At 44.6% G+C, this 18,205-nt stretch overlaps 2 protein-coding genes and 1 long non-coding RNA gene across 5 annotated transcripts; 2 read left to right on the forward strand and 1 right to left on the reverse strand.

Annotated features, from left to right (window-relative positions):
• Positions 1-1,042: 1,042 nt before the first annotated feature.
• On the reverse strand, positions 1,043-2,112 carry LOC148394159 (trace amine-associated receptor 4-like). Its single transcript, XM_088382964.1, has 2 exons — positions 1,937-2,112; positions 1,043-1,850 (listed from the first exon to the last, which is right to left on the reverse strand). Exons 1-2 carry the CDS (start codon positions 2,110-2,112, stop codon positions 1,043-1,045), a joined length of 984 nt encoding a protein of 327 aa, XP_088239090.1.
• Positions 2,113-3,490: 1,378 nt separating this feature from the next.
• On the forward strand, positions 3,491-9,464 carry LOC148394160 (alpha-tectorin-like). Its single transcript, XM_088382976.1, has 19 exons — positions 3,491-3,664; positions 4,092-4,159; positions 4,292-4,389; positions 4,541-4,768; positions 4,857-4,940; positions 5,107-5,212; positions 5,271-5,400; positions 5,482-5,725; positions 5,979-6,135; positions 6,487-6,574; positions 6,647-6,703; positions 6,841-7,043; positions 7,259-7,393; positions 7,469-7,656; positions 7,750-7,898; positions 7,985-8,230; positions 8,309-8,471; positions 8,546-8,638; positions 8,853-9,464. Exons 2-18 carry the CDS (start codon positions 4,123-4,125, stop codon positions 8,633-8,635), a joined length of 2,403 nt encoding a protein of 800 aa, XP_088239102.1. The 5' UTR covers positions 3,491-3,664; positions 4,092-4,122; the 3' UTR covers positions 8,636-8,638; positions 8,853-9,464.
• A 799-nt stretch (positions 9,465-10,263) lies between these two features.
• Positions 10,264-16,347, forward strand: LOC148394161 (uncharacterized). Of its 3 annotated transcripts, none has more exons than XR_015860010.1 (8): positions 10,264-10,407; positions 10,548-10,598; positions 10,679-11,517; positions 11,616-12,953; positions 13,019-14,173; positions 14,254-14,336; positions 14,407-15,233; positions 15,489-16,347. It is a non-coding gene; the product is annotated as an uncharacterized LOC148394161 (long non-coding RNA). The 3 variants fall into 3 exon arrangements; XR_015860009.1 differs by having other exon boundaries at positions 10,265-10,407; positions 10,679-11,125; positions 11,407-11,517; positions 13,019-14,336; XR_015860008.1 differs by having other exon boundaries at positions 13,019-14,336.
• The last annotated feature ends 1,858 nt before the right edge of the window (positions 16,348-18,205 follow it).

An 18,205-nucleotide genomic window follows, 5' to 3' on the forward strand; every position in this document is an offset into this window, starting at 1 on the left:
TTATAAGGCTGGAGCTCACGGGGCGACGGGGGATCTGCGTGAGCTCGACCTGTAACGATTCTCCCGCCAGCCACCGATCCCAGCTCCAAGCCCTGTAATTCAATTTCACTTGTTGTCCGTTCCAGGCCAACCACTCATCCTGGGCCACCCTTGTTTGCAAGCCCGTCGTGGACTGGGACAACGGATCCGTGCAGTAGTGGAGCAAGCGCTGCCACCGACTCTGCCTAAAGGAAGCAGCCAGCCCACTCCGACGTTCTGCCATCAGCCCACCCAACGACCTCGCTAATGTGCCAGCCTGCTACCATGGGCTCAAGTAGGTCTTCAGCAAGGCCAAGGCCACCTCACTCCCCCCACACTATGATTGTGCCCCTCCTAAAGGCTGGCTGTACTTCCTGTCCAATCCGGATCACAAGGCCATGGAGGAATACATTGGCTCGCTACGCCCCTGCATCGGCTATCGCGGACTCAATGAAATCACAGTAGGTAATATGAGTAACTGGTGGTTCCATTCGGCCTACCCAATGCGCCTGCTGTTTTTCAGGCATTGGTTAATGACGTTCTTCAGGGCCCCGACGCTGTATATTTTACATAGGACAAAATTTATTTGACTACGCCCAGCAAGCTAATGCATTTCTAATGCTCCACAAAACTGACCTGTTGAAAATGATGACATTGTTAAATACCGAAACTAAACAAACACAACAGACAAAATATTTATTAGTATTTGCATTATTTATTTATTTATTTTTGCAGTTCTTTGGACCCCCCCAAAAAAAACAATGTGATGGTGCTTTGACACATTTTTGTATGATGTTTTTTTTCCCCCCCGCATTGAATTAATGCCCCTAAAATAATTCTCAAAGACAAAACAGTCAAGGCCTTTTAAATCAAGAATGTGTTCTGTGCTGGACATCTTAGCGGTTGAAATTATGATTGCAAACAAAATCAATAGAAGATAAATGACAGTCATCCACAGTTGAAACAGAATCAATTGAATGTACTGATCTGGACAGCATGAAAGGTGAAAAGCGTGCTGGCTTGTCTACATTATATTCATTTGGCTGGAATCAGACTTCAGAATTTGCAGTGTCACAATGAGCTTCATGGACTTTCTAAACCATGGATAGAAAATAGCATAAATCACTGGGTTCAGGCAGGAGTTGAAGTAGAACAAGCAGATAATAACGGCTGAAGATGACGCATTGAGCGTAACATCTTGGCCCGAGATGGCGATGCAGAAATATGGCAGGATGCACACAATAAACACCACCACAACCACGCCCAATGTCCTGGCTGCTTTCAGCTCAGAACTCATGATAGTTTTGCCGCACAATGTGACCATCCCCACGCGGGAGCGCATGGCGCGCACCTGAGACACAGCCACTGCAAACACTTTCACGTACAGAATCACAATGACAGTGATTGGGCCAATGAAGGAGAGAAAGAGGTCTGTTATTCCTACAGCGTAGGTGACCACAATCACACACTCACCTACACACGTGTTGGACCTGCCAGGTTGCTTCAGAGAGTCCAAAAAACAGAGACAGTGGAAAATGATCGAAACAGACCAACACAGAAAAAGACATATTTGAACTCTTGTTAGAGTGACTTTGACGGGATAATGCAGAGAGTCACAGATTGCGATGTAGCGATCAACCGATATGAGCACCATGCTTCCTATTGAGGCAGATGTTATCGCGTAGTCCAGAACATAATACACAATGCATATCAGGTCACCAAAAAGCCAACAACCGTCAAGAAGGAAAATCTGAAACAAAAAGAGGAAGCCCACCAAGAAATCCGAGGTGGCCAGCGAAAGCAGCAACAGGTTTGTGGGAGTATGTAGTTGCCTAAACAAAGAGAAATTCTTGTTATAATTTCCGCATTTGGACATAAGGCATGACAGTGCAAGTGGAAAAGAAGCACAATGCATCACTTGAAGTGAGAGATGGAAATGATGACCAGCAGGTTCAGAGTGAAGGTGATCAGAGAGATGGTAGACAGCAGGATGTAGGAAAGAGCGGCGATCGAGGGATCACGCTGCGTCCTCCTGCAAGAAGTGTTGGCGAGCAGCGGGAAGCACAGTTCGCCTTGCTCCTGCATCGTCATCATCAGCGAGTGCAGAAGGTGAGTTGCCCCACAACTCAGTCAGCTCGTTGTTTCATGACGATATTCATACCTAAGGTCCAGAACATCTGACAGTAGCCACACCTCTTTCCCCTCCTCATCGTGATCATCATTATCATAATAATCCTCCCATAATTTTACTGTAACTATCGATGCGGTTGACGTGGTAGTAAAATAGGTGTTTGCTTCACTGATGGGGTCCTTTAAGCAGAGACAGCAGCAATAAATAAGTTCTGTCACGTGTGAAGTTATATAATACGTTCATGTCAACTTTTGTTCTGTAGGACCTCATCCCTGAAGGTACAAGTCATAATTGAACTGTCAAATGTTCTCTCGTTCTTTTGTACTTGTGTCACTTGAAATTAGAACCTAAAGACTTTGGCTTTAAGGGAGCTCTCTTTTGTCTGGAAACATTCGAAACATTCGGCACGCTGCTATCCACAAACAACAACCAAGCAAAATACAGACTTTATGATTGTGATCTGGATGAACTTTGTAAATGCCAGAGAAATTGAAGACTGTTGCAGAGCTGAACTGTGCAAATCACTATATCGGGGACAACGACATCAGGGCAATCCTTTTGACTTGTATTTTTGAGGAACTGACTCGTATTTCTGAGGGCCCAAACGTGCACAAAAATAGGGCCTTGCAAAAAATGGATTATTTTAAAGTCGCCAAACATGAGGAGAAAAAAAATAGGTCTGTAGCGCCCTGACAATGTTTTCTCAGAGAACCATGTCAACCCACGGCTACAAAAACTAGGAGGCACATGGCGCATCTTCAGACTTACAAAAAAAAAAGACATCGGTAGCCCTTTCTAGCAGCTCTAGATTTTTCCAGAAAAATGTGTTTTAGATGTTTAACAATGCTTTTTATTTAAATTGTTTTGGTTTATTTTTTCCTCAGGTGCATTTCAATGGACAGTCAATACTTATAGGCATTCTCTGTTCCACGCAAACAGCATACTGTACATATAATATTATTACTACTTTATTTTATTTGCCTTCTATGAAAGTAATGTGGCTACCATTTTGCATTGGGGAGGTGCTTTAGTGAGTGACTACAAATTTAGTAGCTCTGTGGCTTTATATCTTGTATCTCATATCTGTGTGACCAAAGCTAAATTTCTTACAGATTTCTGTTGCCCTTTTAGTTAAAGCACCTTAAAGTGTTGCAGAATTAATTTAAATAAATACCTTTAAATTGGAAGTACAAGACAGTAACTTAATCAACAGTGGCTGTCACGCAATGAAACGTTCCATGTCAATACATACCGTACAGTATTTATGCAAGTTGCATAACAAAGACAACATGTGACAAGCACTGCTAAAGATAATTACTTTTTCACCTTCCACTTCAGAGATAATTACCAACTTCACCACCGTACGACGACAACAATACTTTTGCAATGGAATGTTGAGTGACACAAGGCAGTTTCCAAGCAAGTCTGTAACAAAAAGACATAGAGCCAGTGTGTCCTGAACACAGAGATAAGAGGAAGCCAAGCAAAGCGCAACATACAGACTTAGCTGAGAAGGTAAGAAGACTCAAATGTGATATTTTTTATGATACATTTAAGTACACAGGAATTGATTTGTTGCACTTTCTGTGTTCTACTTTTTTAAATAGGATAAATTAATGTCAAATCGCATCCTCTTGTTTCCAACCAAATTGGTGACAACGTTCATGAGAAGTCAGAAATAAATTTAGCCTTACATTAAACCACAGATATTCAAGTCATCCACAAATACAAATTTCTCTGTTCAAGAAATCAAATGTGGAATGCATGAATTTCATCACACTAATTTTGAAGGATTTGAGTGAAGCCTCCCGACAGATGATAGCTCTTTCCCACTTTAATTCCCTGGCAACCTGGAAATCTTTCGTCTTGCCACTCATAGCAACAATGTGTATTTATTGTACCTTAAATGTGTGATTGAATTAATACATTTTGCTTATTTCAGCTGCCTGTGAGCGAGTGACTGGACCTCGAAAATGTTCATATTGTACCTGGTAGTGCTTGGCACTTTGGGTAAGATGGTGATATAATTTAAACACAAGTGTGCAAACAACTTATTCGCTGGCACAATGAGTTTAAAAGCAGACTAAAGTTGTTAAGTGTTGAAATGCTGTTAATAATAAAAAAAATGGTTCCTGCATTCAGGTGCTGCTGCAATGAGCCAGACTTTTACCAACTCTGGTGAGATAAACATCACTACCTGTCCCATCACGTACTACGGGCACAAGTATGAAAAAGTCCATGTGAGTAACACCAAGTTACAAATGGTATACTGACTGATAAAATAAAATAAAATAAAATGTCAAAGAATTTTCTAGGCCAAAGCAGCACTAAATTGTGTTTCTTGAAAATATCTGCCAGCCTCTTTTTCTAATTTTCATCCTCTAATGTCAGGTGGCATTCAACAATAGCAAATTTGCACTTTGCTTCACCGGCACATATGAAGCTGCCAACCAGAACGACTGCATACTTGTATCGGGAGGAACGGCGGACAATGGCAACTGGTCTGTACTCACGCAAGAAATCCCCACCGGATCGGGCATTCATCAAATGTTACCAAGTCTGAAACATAGGGGGCAATGTGTCAATGTTATACCATTGAAAGACACTGACAATTCTGAGGTGGGTCACCTTTTTTTAGTTTATCTCATAAAACTCAATGTATTACTAACTTTTTCATGTGTATTTAATTTACATTCAATGTTGACAGATTCAACAAGTCGAACTGGGTAACTTTGGAAAACAAGCAATTTTGGCCATCAAGACATATTCTGGATACACAAATGTTGATCTTGTAAGTATTTAAATGATAGCCTAAATGAGTGTTATTCAATTAGTGCAGAAACAAACTAACCCTAACCCACATTAGTTGAAAGAAAGCTACTTTACTTCATGTTTCTTTGCTCTAGTTAAAACCTGAAATAGTCTGCTCCATAGATATCTTAGTTTTTTTGTCACAGGTGGCAGACATACAGGTGAATGGCAACACGGTTTCAAAATACGTCTTTCCAACCAATGAAACCAGCATGGGCGTCATCAGGGACATGAGTGGATGCAGAATGAGAGGTAAGCTCTTAAAACACATCCAACGATATGGTATAAATCTTACCCTCCCATACCGCAGGTTTTGTTTACATGACCAATACCACCGTAAGCGACCCATCCATTTGCTCAACGGTGACCTGCGATGTGAACGGAGTTGCCACCGCTGTCAGTGAATGTCCCCCTATGTATCATTGCCAGGGCAACGGCAGGTAAATCAGTGTTGCGGCCAGCTACTTTATTTTCCAGACACCTAATGACGGTATTGTTTGTTACTGTATCCACTTCACCAGTTGTGCCTTCAACACCATGTGCACTCTGACCGGTTCCACCGTCATCGATTTCGTCGGCCGTGTTCACACCGTCCCCGACCGCTGTGGATACAATCTAATGACGTCGGACGCTATCCAAGACGTCCGGATCCATGGTGTTTACCGGGAAAGACGTCTTAAAGATGTCAGCTTCTTGGATCACGTGATCCTGCATCTGTCCAGCCAAGATGTTAGCATTATGCTGTTGCAAGGTAGCAGAGTCAAGGTGAGTTGACATTAAAGTGTCAGAAGTGTGATGATCTGTATGACACTGTAAAAAGTTTGCATTTTTGTTTTGAGTTATTTATTAGTGTGACGTCATGGTTAATGCAAAACACAAAGGAACCATGCACGAGAGAGAACAAAACAATTGACCCACCTAGATGACACGAATACACAAAGTGTTTGTTGTCAGTCAATATCATTTGGGTTATGTTGAATTTCTTCATTTAAATTTGTGCTCTTCTGATGGTTTGAAGATCAACGGCGAGCTGAGTGAAGTCTCAACTACAGTTAAGGTTGTCCACGGCGTGGAACTCTCCAAGGGCCAGAGCGGAGTGACTGCCAAAATCTTGGGCTCTAACTATACACTTTCTGTCTTCTTTGACGGCACCACAGCACAGATCCACTTGATGGGTATGAACTGAAACATTATTTTGCTCTTTGGGAAATTATATTACCGTATTGGCCTGAATATAAGACGACCCCGATTATAAGACGACACCCTCTTTTTCAAAACTCGAGTTTGAAAAAAGCCTTTGTTTAGACCCCGACTGTAAGACAACCCTTCATTTTTCAGTTTTATTTCAATGAAAAACACTTCGTCTTATATTCGGGCCAATACGGTAATTCAGTGACATAAAAACATGATGAACAACTGTCTATATAGACAGTACTTTCTTGTTGAATAAAATGTACCTTCCCCCAAAAGATGCTGTTTGAAAGACCCATCATACCTAACTAACATACTACCCTCAACGTGAACAGGTGAAGATGGCGCTGTTGTGCATGGTCTATGTGGCAATTCCTCTTTGGATTTGAACCAACAGAGAGTAGCTGAACACAGCATCACAGAGTATGTCCACAACCGCCTGAGCTGCCATTGTATAATAATTTGCTTAATATTTGGTATTTAATACCCATACAGGTGTGAGATGCAACATGAAGAAACCGATATGATCAACTCCACAGCTTCAACTGAATGGTAAACATGTATTCTTGAATAAACCATGAGTTCTCAGTTTAACTAATGCACTGCCATTCACGGCTATAGACATCCAAGATCCTTTTTAACTAAATCGGTAGTGATTGCGTTAATGCTTCCATGTCTTCATCCAACAGGTGTCATATCTTGTGGCAAGATCCCTTCACCCAGTGCCACATGCACATCGACCCAGAGCCCTTTGTAGCAGCCTGTGTTGACAATTTGAGCAAATATCCTGCAGTAGACGGTCTCAAGTGCCATTTGGTGGAGGCCTACGTCCGAGCCTGCCACACCCAAGGCAATGTCAGCATTGACGGCTGGAGGTCGATTGCTCAATGCGGTAAGGACAGATTTTCTCATAGCAGCAGAGCTAAGATCATACAGACGTCTTGCCAGTCCAGTACTGATCAGATGAATTTAATACTTTTAATTAATGCTATATCTTTAAAAAGAACCCGATCAACTTGGTGACAGCAGTACTCTTCATTTTCAACTGCTGTAGAGATTATTGGGATTATGGTTTATTGATAAAACTATTGATGTTTCTGTATTCAGATGCTAGTCCTCAGGCTCTCTGCCAAGACATGTACTGCAGCGACCACGAGTTCTGCGGTCAAGGCTATGACGGAGAAACCCACTGTCAATGCCGGGCCATTTTTGCTTCCAAATACAAATCAATGGATGAGTTTGGTATTTTGACGACGGCGCATGACAATTTAAATCTAGGAGTCACGGTTGAGTAACTATTGTCAAATCTGTGTTCAGGTGAGCCGATGGTTTGCAGCCATTCGTCTGCATCGATCAACATGTTCTGTTGCCTTCTGGCAGAGAAAGGCATCGACTATACAACGCTGCACCTTCATGATGAACAGTGCAAAGGTGACATAGATAATGAAACCCACATGGTGAAATTCAGCTTCACCCGGGACAGCACTTGCGGTGCAATCATCACGGTGTGTACCCACCACTGTGGAAAACAGATACTGCTGTTTGATTGGTTGTATGGGCACAAATAGAATCTGTTCATACTTTTTGTGACTCTCTAGGCAAACACCACCAAAATAACCTACCAAAACATCATTGCGACGCCTAACATTTCCACTGTGGTGACCCGTTCCAACAAAATGCTTATGGATTTCTCCTGCCATTTTGATCAACCAAACCTCGAGGGCATGGCCATCAAAATGATAGACAGGTTGGTGTCCTGTTGCAGTTCTGCTAACTAAAATGAGTCACAGTTGATGAAACAGCTACCCAATTTTTGTTGCTTTTGCTTGGCAGCCCCGTGATTAAAGAATTCACGTCAGGCGAGTGGAATTACACCTTGACTATGGCAGCATACACTGACCCTGGCAGAACACAACTCATAGAATTAAGCACTAGTGTCCAGCTAAATCAGAAGATCTGGGTGGAGATCAAGGCATATGGACTGGATGGGAGTTCTATTTTGCTGGTGACAGAGTCCTGCTGGGCCACCAATCAGTCAGCTTCAAACGGAAGCCTTCGATATGACCTCATCAGTGCAGGGTCAGTCTCGCTCAGAAGATCATCGAAGATGTCACCCTTAGCTGTCCACGTCATGTCTGTGATGCTGTTTCCGAGCAGATGTCCCAACCCTGCAGATGGGACGATCAAGATAGAAGGCAACGGAGAAGGAACGTCAAACTACTTCTCCTTCAACACGTTCAAGTTCTCCGACAACAACAATGAAATGTTTCTTCATTGCAAAGTAGAGCTGTGTGTCCAACAGGGAGACTCTTGCAGTCCGGTAATTTTGAGTTTGGACCCATTAATAATACCAAGCCATGGAATTCAACCACTGATTTAAACGCTTTTTTTCAGAACTGCAACAATGCTGGGAGAAGACGGCGATCTGTGCCTACCACTATTGATGATGGAGGTCCTTCTATCATCACTATGGCCTGGACTTAAGAGGTGAGTGACTTTCACCACATCTCTGGGTGGCCTCAAGTAATTCTGCTAAATGATATTGCTAAAGCTAATACTCCCACAATTGTTACAGTATCAAGCTGTTATGGCATCATTGACGCTATCTCTCACTTCAAATTGTTGCTCTTTTGCCATCAAATTATTCTTTATAATTGTATTTGTTTGTGCTTTGACATGTTTTGTTGTCTTTGCACCACAGGAACTGCACAAGCCCATCAATTTAGCGGTCATCCTTGCTTTCTTAATAAATTTGCCATGTGCATTTTCTATCCAATGCTGGACTCCCTGGTGATTTCCAACTAAGGTTACGCAACTACTGCAAATTTATAAATGCAAAATTATAAATGTCATTATTCAATTTTCACTATTTGCAGTAAAATGCTGGATGATAGTAATTGCAGCAGTAAATGTGTTTAAATTTGTTTTACTGTTCTTCAATGACGCACAATGTTTGATAAGAAATGTAAGAAATTTTCACTTTTGTTTTTCTAATTAGCAGTGAATTGCGGTTACTGTCGGTTTCAAGTTGAATGTGTCATTTAGGTGTTTGACTGGGGAGTCATTAGGAACATGTGTTGTGCTAACTTTGACTTGTTTGTCTGTGCAATGCTTGCATCATGACATGTTTGTTTCACACCTTTAATTGCAGCACCCATGTAATTAAGGGGCATTGTGTTGCATGCGCGTGTGTGTGCGTGTGTGTGTGTGTTTGTGTGACAGTTTCACACCTAAATATGATGAAACAAAAACACAAATGCTCGTTATTGCTTTAAGTGTAATAAAGTTTGTGCACAAGTACACGATACAACAACTTCTTGTTGAGTCTACATCGACGCACAAGCACAAATAAGCTCATCATGACTACATTCTGATTAAATAATTTTTTTTGTTCTATTCTTCCACCCACGCAAATAATGTACAGTGTTCCCTCAATTATTGTAGTCATGTTCCAAACAATGCCAGCAACAAATGAATTCTGGGAAGTAGTGGTTGACTTTTTTTTTTTTTCATAATTAAATTCATTTAAAATTTTTACACCGTCATGAGCCACCCTACAAAGGATTTTTTTGTTTGTTTTTTTTAATCCAAAAATGTCTTTGGCTAGAATCCCACCGTGGGTTTTAGTGAGTGCATTCCAGTTCTTTTAAGTGAACTGTCACTCAACAGATTCGTTCAAACGAATCGTTCAACGAATGAGTGAACGATTCATTCAAATGTATGACTCTTTTCAGTGAACGAGATTCGTTCACTTTCGTTCACTGAAAAGATTCGTACATTTTGAACGAGTCGTTCACTCACCAGCCAACACTAGTTATCGGAAAAAAACTTGTTTGGACCCGTTTGAAAATCATTTATTTGATATGACTCAAGAATTGTCTCTGTGCAACGGTGTGGTGTTTCTTAACAACTGAATTGAAAAGGAGTCCACGGGAGCACTGCAACGGCCGCAGAATTTTTGCAAGAACAATTCATTTTAGGATGAACTATCGATACAAATATTTTCATTTGATTGAAGGCAATGGCGTTAACCGAAGCAACCCTTTCCACAGTAGTCACCATGACAGGCGACCACCTGGTGGCGTCAGTGTGCCGAGCGCCGTTGGACGATCAGGAGAAGAAGATTTGAATCGACGAATGTGACGTCAGGGCTTTAGGTCAATTGAAGACAGGTGTGCTCGCTCAAGGGGAGTTATCATATGCAGGTGCCACCGGGCGGGTGGCGGCGGCGGCGGCGGCGGCGGACGGTTTCTCAGGTAAGCGAGCATGCTAGCAAATGTTTGTCGTCTCCTGCCGTTTTTCACGACGGACGCAGTGTTTGTTGCACGATTGGCACGCTTTGTTGCCTTTTCTCACAAGCCTTTATTTATTTATTTATTTATTTTGTTTGTCGCAGGATCGTCGTACTCTCATGACTCGGCCACGTCAAGCGACGGTGGGCCTGGAGGTAAATTGTAAGCCGCAGGCAATTTAGCCCGTGAGCAAATGTTTGCAGTTTCTTACGATGCCATTTTTTATTTCTTGCAGGATTTTCGCTGTCGAGGGAGTGCTTGAGGTTTGGGCACGGAACGTCACAATCGACTTTGCGTCGCGTCGTTGCGCGTTTTGGTGGTGTTTTAAATGTCTTTCGCGGGTTTTTTTTTTTTTTTAATGCTGGCCAGCATTTTTTCATTCGTTTGTTCGTAGAAGGTTCGTAAATGACGCCGCCGATAAGCGCGTGTTTGTCTGACTATAGGAAATGTTAGTTTGACTCTAGTCAACTAAATTTTTTAATTATTTCATATTATGCGTGTGCCATTTCCGTGTCGTGCAAACTGGTGAATGTAACGAATATGTTACGTCATGTCCAAATCGGACCAAATCCATTCAAAGATGGCGCCCGCCCGCCCTCGTTCCATTACGCAACAAACATTTGCGCAGGTTATTTTCTCCCGTTTTGGACGCCGCCAACCAGGATCATCTGTCCAATGTGAGGTGAGTTGTAGATGATGAAATTAAAATGTGAATTATAATCTTGAATAATTTACTACAATGTAATGATTATATATTTTTTCAAATGTAAAACTCTACTTAGAATGTATAAAATTAAAATATTAACTATAATTTTGATAAATTATCATAACTTACTACAATATGATAATTTCTTTTTTAATGGAAAACTCCTAGTATGTATAATTGTTGGTAAAAAAAAATCATGCCATTGGCACTCAACTCAATGTCTATTTTTGTTGCAATAATTTGCTTGTCTTTTGTAGCACTAAAAAAGGCCGCCCAGCCAGCATCCTTCTATACAAAGCAAGCAGGAGGCTCTTGAGGAGCCCTTTCAGTGATGTTGAGGACACTGAGGAAGAGTCGTCCTAAATCAGGTGAAAACCTGTTTTTGTCAAGTTTCAGCTTCCCAACACACAATGGTTGTCAAGTTTTAGCTTCCCAGCACACAGTTAATGGCTCTGTGTTTTTGTAGGCTGCAAGAGGAGCCGAATGGGAAAAGGAGCAATGGCCAATCCAAAGGAGCAATGGCCTATCCAAAGGCGCAGTGGCCTATCCAAAGGCGCAGTGGCCTATCCAAAGGCGCAGTGGCCTATCCAAAGGCGCAGTGGCCTATCCAAAGGCGCAATGGCCTATCCAAAAGCGCAATGGCCTATCCAAAGGCGCAATGGCCTATCCAAAGGCGCAATGGCCTATCCAAAGGCGCAATGGCCTATCCAAAGGAGCAATGGCCTATCCAAAGGAGCAATGGCCTATCCAAAGGAGCAATGGCCTATCCAAAGGAGCAATGGCCTATCCAAAGGAGCAATGGCCTATCCAAAGGAGCAATGGCCTATCCAAAGGAGCAATGGCCTATCCAAAGGAGCAATGGCCATATCCAAAGGAGCGATGCCATATCCAAAGGAGCGATGCCATATCCAAAGGAGCGATGCCATATCCAAAGGAGCGATGCCATATCCAAAGGAGCGATGCCATATCCCAAGGAGCGATGCCATATCCCAAGGAGCGATGCCATATCCAAAAGAGCGATGCCATATCCAAAAAAGCGATGCTATATCAAGTCAAGAATCAAGCAGCACGCTGCAAAAGTCAACATGTGCGGATCATGTGCCCAGGAGGGGCAGTGTGGTTGCCTTTGGTTATGGGTGCACGACGGAAAGGTTGCAGGTGTGGACAGTGTTTGGGGGTCTGACGGTTGGTCTTGCTTAAGAGGTTGTGGCTTATCTGGATCCAGCGGTGTCTTGTGCTTGGTTGCCATTGACGGCTCACTTGGGGGAGGACGTGGTGACTTGGATGGAGACAAAACTGAACTTTGATGTCCAAGCTTGCCATATGACTTGTATCATTTTGTCTTTTTCTAACCTGCCACTGTCGTGCTTGCTGCGTTCTTTGTTCCCCCCCATCGGTGTAGGGCGGCGTTGGAGCGAGCTGATCCCGAATGTCCAATTTTGCAATTTGACTTGTACCGTTTTGTCTTTTTCTAACCTGCCACTGTTGCACTTCGTCTAACCCTAACCTACCACCGCTGTGGTACTTGCGTTCTCTGTTCTCCCCTAGGTGTAGGGCAGCATTGGAGCGAGACGGTAACATTTTGTGTCTTTTTCTAACCTACCACTGTCGTGCTTGATCTAAGCTGTGTGTCCTTTGTTCTCTAGGTGTAGGGGGCGGTGTTTGGGCGAGCCGGTCCACGAGGAAGACGTAATGATGCGAGCAGCGCCCAACTCATTGCATGTTCTGCCATTTGCAGGCCGGACGCGAAAGGCCCGATCCGACCGGGCGATGCTCACCAATCGTAGCTAGCCGCTGTGATCAAGTAAGCAAGTGACCGACAACTTGGGGTGCTGTTTGTGTTTCTAACATTTGTTTCTCTTTCTGCAGATGGCGACCGGGATGTGACACGATCTGATCAGAGGTGAACGTACCACTGTGGCATCGCTCTGACGTCGCCGAGTTGTGAGGGAGACCCGCTTCCCTGGAGGCGTCGACCTGCGCAGCTTCAACGTGTGAAATGGATTCTTTTTTTCTTTTTTTAAATTACACCAGCGGTGTCCCAATGTCTGCTTGAGGGCTGCATACTGAAACAAATTCTGAATTCTTTGACGCAAATTCATTAAATCAATCACGAAATGTTGCCATTGATATTTAGTGCTACAAAGCAGTGTCGTGTTCAGTCGTGTGGTGTGTTGATCAAGTTGCCCCGAGGCTGCCATTTGGACACCAATGGTGACGTGTGTGTAGGGCTGCACGTGTATTGGAAAACTGCCATATGGTGGTCTAGGTTATTGACATGCACTTTAAGACAGCAAAGAATTTTTTATTTTCATGTCTCAAATGAAACATGCTTTCTTGCCTAACTATTTGTAATGAGTTAAGACGATAAGTCATTGATGTAAGTTAAAGTTAACTCATCTAACTGATCTCATTGCGATCAAATAGTTAACCTCCATCCAAGAATTTTGCACAACTTGCCTCAATGCAGTGGTCTGGCCCAATACTGCCATATCATTGATTTTCCAAAATGTTGTGCAGCCCTCATTGAGTGCCAAACGCGCAGCGACGGCAAGCGCAAGCGACCGCGCAGCGACGGCAAGCGCAAGCGACCGCGCAGTGACGGCAAGCGCAAGCGACCGCGCAGCGACGGCAAGCGCAAGCGACCGCGCAAGCGACGGCAAGCGCAAGCGACCGCGCAAGCGACGGCAAGCGCAAGCGACCGCGCAAGCGACGGCAAGCGCAAGCGACTGCAAGCGCAAGCGACTGCAAGCGACCGCGCAGCGACGGCAAGCGCCGGCAAGCGCAAGCGACTGCGCGAGCGACTGCGCGAGCGACTGCAAGCGCAAGCGACGGCGCAGCGAGACTTTTGTGCTTGTCTTGCTAGGTGGAAGAGACGATGTATGAAACGAAGAGCCGGTGGACGGAGGCCACCAGACCCGCGATTGGTGAGCGGGGTGCAAAGGAAGGAATCACCCAAAGAAAGCAGTCGCCAAGTGTTGAAGAGGAGCCTGATGCACGACTGGCCAAGGCTGGCCAGAGGCGGTGACATGGCAATCCAATCTGCAAGCGTAGTGTACACAGTGTTGGTTTTAATTTGATTTCCTTATTTGTCTGCCGTTCAGGGTTGCCGGGGCGGCGGATGGGACGAGGGCCAGCCTGCACCGAGAGGGACTGGGCTGCACCCACAAGACCAGGGAGGGGGCAGGTAATGAGTACGTTGACACAAGTGAGCCGCATGCAACTGAGTGCCGTTTGTCTTTTTGCACTTGTGCGAGGCGGAAGACGAGTCCAACACCGGCCGGAGCAGGCCCGTGACGAGCGGCCCACACGAGACTGCTGGGTGCAGATGCAGCCAGTGTTTCGGGGAGTATGACTTTGGTTTTTCTTTTGTGCTTTCCCTACCCCTGTCTATTTGAATAGGGTAACTAGTAGCACGCACGGGCATTTGGGTTGCTGTGACCCTCTAGATACGAATCGGCAAAGTAGACACCCCCTGCCCCCCACCTCCCTCCCTCTCTCTCTCTCTCTCTCTCTCGCTCTCTTTCTCCAACGCGCCCGGCAGTACCTGCATGGCCTGGTGCACTCAGGGTGGAACGTGGCTATACCTTGCCCTTTGTGGAATACCAGGGTATAATGTCTGCCAGACTGGGTCCCAGTGTCGTCGACGGTGTCGAGGACAAGGAGATTCTCCGTGACGCTCTCCGTGGCGTCACGTTTTCCTCTTTTTTTCCTCTCGGGGGCCAAGCCAGCTCTACTCAGGGGGAACTGGCCGGTTGCGCTTAAGTGCGCACCAAAGCCTCTTTTCATCTCCTCTCGCTCTCTCCCTCCCTCCCTTCCTCCCTCCCTCCCTTTTTGTAAGGGGTTAAACATTTCATAACCCGGATTGCTCCAATGCGGGAGGGCCGTATGAGACATGCGCCAGCCCGTGCGTGCCGCTAGTTACCTGATTCAAACTTACCTTAGTCTAGGTTGGGGGGGTGCTAGTGGAATTTTTCCCCTTGCCAAAACCAACACAATATGTCTGCCTTTCAGGATTGCTGGGGCACTGGATCGGACGAGTGCCTGCACAGAGAGGGACTGGACAGGACCGCGGGACCAGAGGGTAATAATAAAAAACTTTATTTGTAGAGCACCTTTCATACAAGAAATGCAGCTCAAAGCACTTTACGACAAAGAAAGAAATTATAAGCATTGAATTCTTCATATAGGAACAGACATAAAAAGAAAACAAAAACATTCATGTGTGCATACGCTATTAATGAAGGGAGCTTAAAATAGGAGCAAGCTTTAATAGACAGGTAATGAGTACGTCCACAGAAGTGAACCGCATGCAACAGAGCCGTTTTTCTTTTTGCAGTGGCACAAGGCGGAGGATGAGTCCAAACGTCGAATACCGGCCGTGGGGGGAGCCAACCTTCGCCCGTGATGAGCGGCCGACACGAGACGGACGGGTGCGGATGCGGCGAGGGCAAAGCGCCCAGCCAGCATTTAAGGAGAGTATGACTGCGTTTTTTCTTTTGTCCTTTCTTTCCTTCCCTCCCTCCCTCCACTTTTTCACTGGGTGTGCACACTGGCTATCTGCATGATGCCGCTTTCTTTCTCTCTCAGCGCCGCGTCATTTTGCAATATTGTTGTTTTACTGTTGTTTTTTTAATCATGAAATGAACTGTTTGTACTGTAATTGTGTGTGTACCACTGAACTGCAATTAAACTGTGAACTGAATTCAAGTGGTCCATTTTAAACATTGGCATTGGCAGTCTATCGTGCATACAAACTGGAATCATTTGAGACATTCTCAATGACAAGACAATTGTAAAGTTAGGCTGAAACCAAATTGACTTAAATATGCAGTGTCAGGCTTTTTATTTATTTTTTTTAACTACACAAAGAAAGCTGCATGCATTCTAAATTGTTGACAAAAGCCAAGTAGCCAGACACCCATAGATGCAAACGACAAGTGTACATACGGTCTCTGTTGCGATCAGTAAGTCATCTTTGGCAACCCTGCTTTAAAATGGCCACCGAACTCAGAATCTTGCAAAATGTTGGTACATTTTTCTGTAAGAGTAAAAGCTGTTGAGTCTAGTCAGAGCCATTTTTTGGTTTGTTTTGAATCGTCATGCATCATGCGGGCATTCTTGTGAATAAAATCAACAGTGGTGTGTTTGCTTCCTGTTGGTGGTCTTGTAAATAAAGTCAACTTTGGTGTCAGTCATCATTCGCAATGTGCCTCAATCAATGGTGCAGCTCTTGAATGTGAAACTTATTGCATGTTTTGTTACAGGGCTTGATGTCTTCATTGGCTGTTTGACTACAAAAAAGGCTGTTGCTGTCCAGTCCAGGTTGCTGCTATAGTCAATTGAATTTATAAACATAGCGTGTAACTTCCAGGGCCTTAGCTTTCAATTGAAAGCAGAGTTGCGTAACTACACGGCCAGCCTCGGCACATGTACTGGGTGGTACCACCCAGTTCAGAGTGAAGTAAAGGCCAGAGTGGTCTTATTCATACCGGGATCCTTATGAAATTGACCATATCAGAAAGGCTAGATGAATTCCAAGTGCTGCCACCGAGTAGCAGCATATTTGCCTCAACCTGTCTGGTGCTGGGTCAATGCGATGCACCTTTCGTTGTTTTGCCCAAAACAACCTAAGAAATAAAGTAGTACTGTTATCTCGCCAGTGTGCATGTGTGTTAAAAGTACAAAAACTCATTTGCATGATAGACGTCTAAACCACATGCTAGATATTTGCCTCAACCTGTCCGATGCTCTATTTAACTGAATGCGATAATTTTTAACAATTTTAATTTAAATTTTTAAGTACATTACAAATGATAGGCGCCCCAATTAGACAGCTGGATCAATGTGACCTGTCTTTTGCGGTTTGTTCTGCCCAAAGCAACCTAATACACATAAGTACTGCCGCTATCTCGCCAATGTGCGTGTCTCTAAAATGTACAAAGCAAGCAAATTCATTTGCATAATAAACTTCCAAACCACATGCTAAAAAAATATTCATGTGATGCAGAAAGTCTTCTGTAGCTTGCTAAGATTTGCCAATTTGAGCAATGCCGTATCCGAACCCGAGGCTGGGGGTTGCCCGTCCATGTGCCTAATCGCTCGGGCATTGATACATCAGCAATGTCAAGTCAAGTTTATTTGTATAGCCCTAAATCACAAACAGTCTCAAAGGGCTTCACATAGACAAAAATTGACAATTACTGTCAAAGCATCCCCTGATCTTAAGCTCCCAATGCTTCCTTCTAGGTCTCCTCATGTCCTCAGCACTGCAAACCTTTGTGCCGGTACACCATATGAAATAAATGACGGAATATGTTTTTTTTTTTACACCTCTAATGTGTATCAAGCATACCAGATGGTGTTTTAGAACAGCCTAGAATATTAAGTTACAAAAAGTTAAAAGTTAAAAAAAACTTACTAAAGCTTAAAAAAGTTATTGATTATATATTTGCTCCAAGGAGGGAGTATTGACAAACGTCACCTCCTTCATAGGGGGGGGGGGGGGGGTAGTAGGCGCAGGCGGCACGGGGAGCAGGCGGCGCAGGCGGCACGGGGAGCAGGCGGCAGGGGGCGCAGGCGGCGCAGGCAGCAGGGGTGGGGAATCGAACCCTGGATCTCAGGTGTTCAAGCGCAGCGACGGAGCCACTCGCCAAGCGTGGCGAGCTCGGCAGTGACCCCGCTTTCACTTCGAGTCATTCTTATTCGTTCAATATTGCGCTCCGCGCGCGCTGGGTAAGTACAAAAGAGAACTTGCGGCCGCCAGCTGCCATGTCACGCTGGCCGACCGGTTCGTGACACGGCCTCATGCGCCGTACAGCCCTGGTTCGATCCCAGCGGTGGGAACTTTCTCCGGCCCACTTTTGTAAGCGTCTGGATACATGCATATAGGTTGCATGTCGACGCATTTATTTATGTGTAAACGCCCAGTGTGGCCCCGCCTGCAAGTGGGCGGGGCGACGCAGCTGGCCCCGCCCCCATCGAAATGTCCCCGCCCCCTGCCCTACAAAAGACAGTAGGGTAGGGGGCGGGGCCATTTCGATGGGGGCGGGACCC

Source organism: Syngnathus floridae, chromosome 8 (genome assembly GCF_059516105.1).
Source record: "Syngnathus floridae isolate MCC-2025c chromosome 8, RoL_Sflo_1.0, whole genome shotgun sequence".
Lineage (NCBI taxonomy): Eukaryota > Metazoa > Chordata > Actinopteri > Syngnathiformes > Syngnathidae > Syngnathus > Syngnathus floridae.

Bases quoted from the DNA above. Each gene is read 5' to 3' on its own strand.
- LOC148394160 (XM_088382976.1), top strand. From the start codon at position 4,123: ATGTTCATATTGTACCTGGTAGTGCTTGGCACTTTGG. The intron at 4,769-4,856 runs GTGGGTCACCTT...CAATGTTGACAG, and splicing joins AAGACACTGACAATTCTGAG to ATTCAACAAGTCGAACTGGG. The intron at 7,394-7,468 runs GTATTTTGACGA...ATCTGTGTTCAG, and splicing joins CAAATCAATGGATGAGTTTG to GTGAGCCGATGGTTTGCAGC.
- LOC148394159 (XM_088382964.1), bottom strand. From the start codon at position 2,112: ATGATGACGATGCAGGAGCAAGGCGAACTGTGCTTCCCGCTGCTCGCC. The intron at 1,851-1,936 runs GTGATGCATTGT...CTCTTTGTTTAG, and splicing joins ATTTCCATCTCTCACTTCAA to GCAACTACATACTCCCACAA.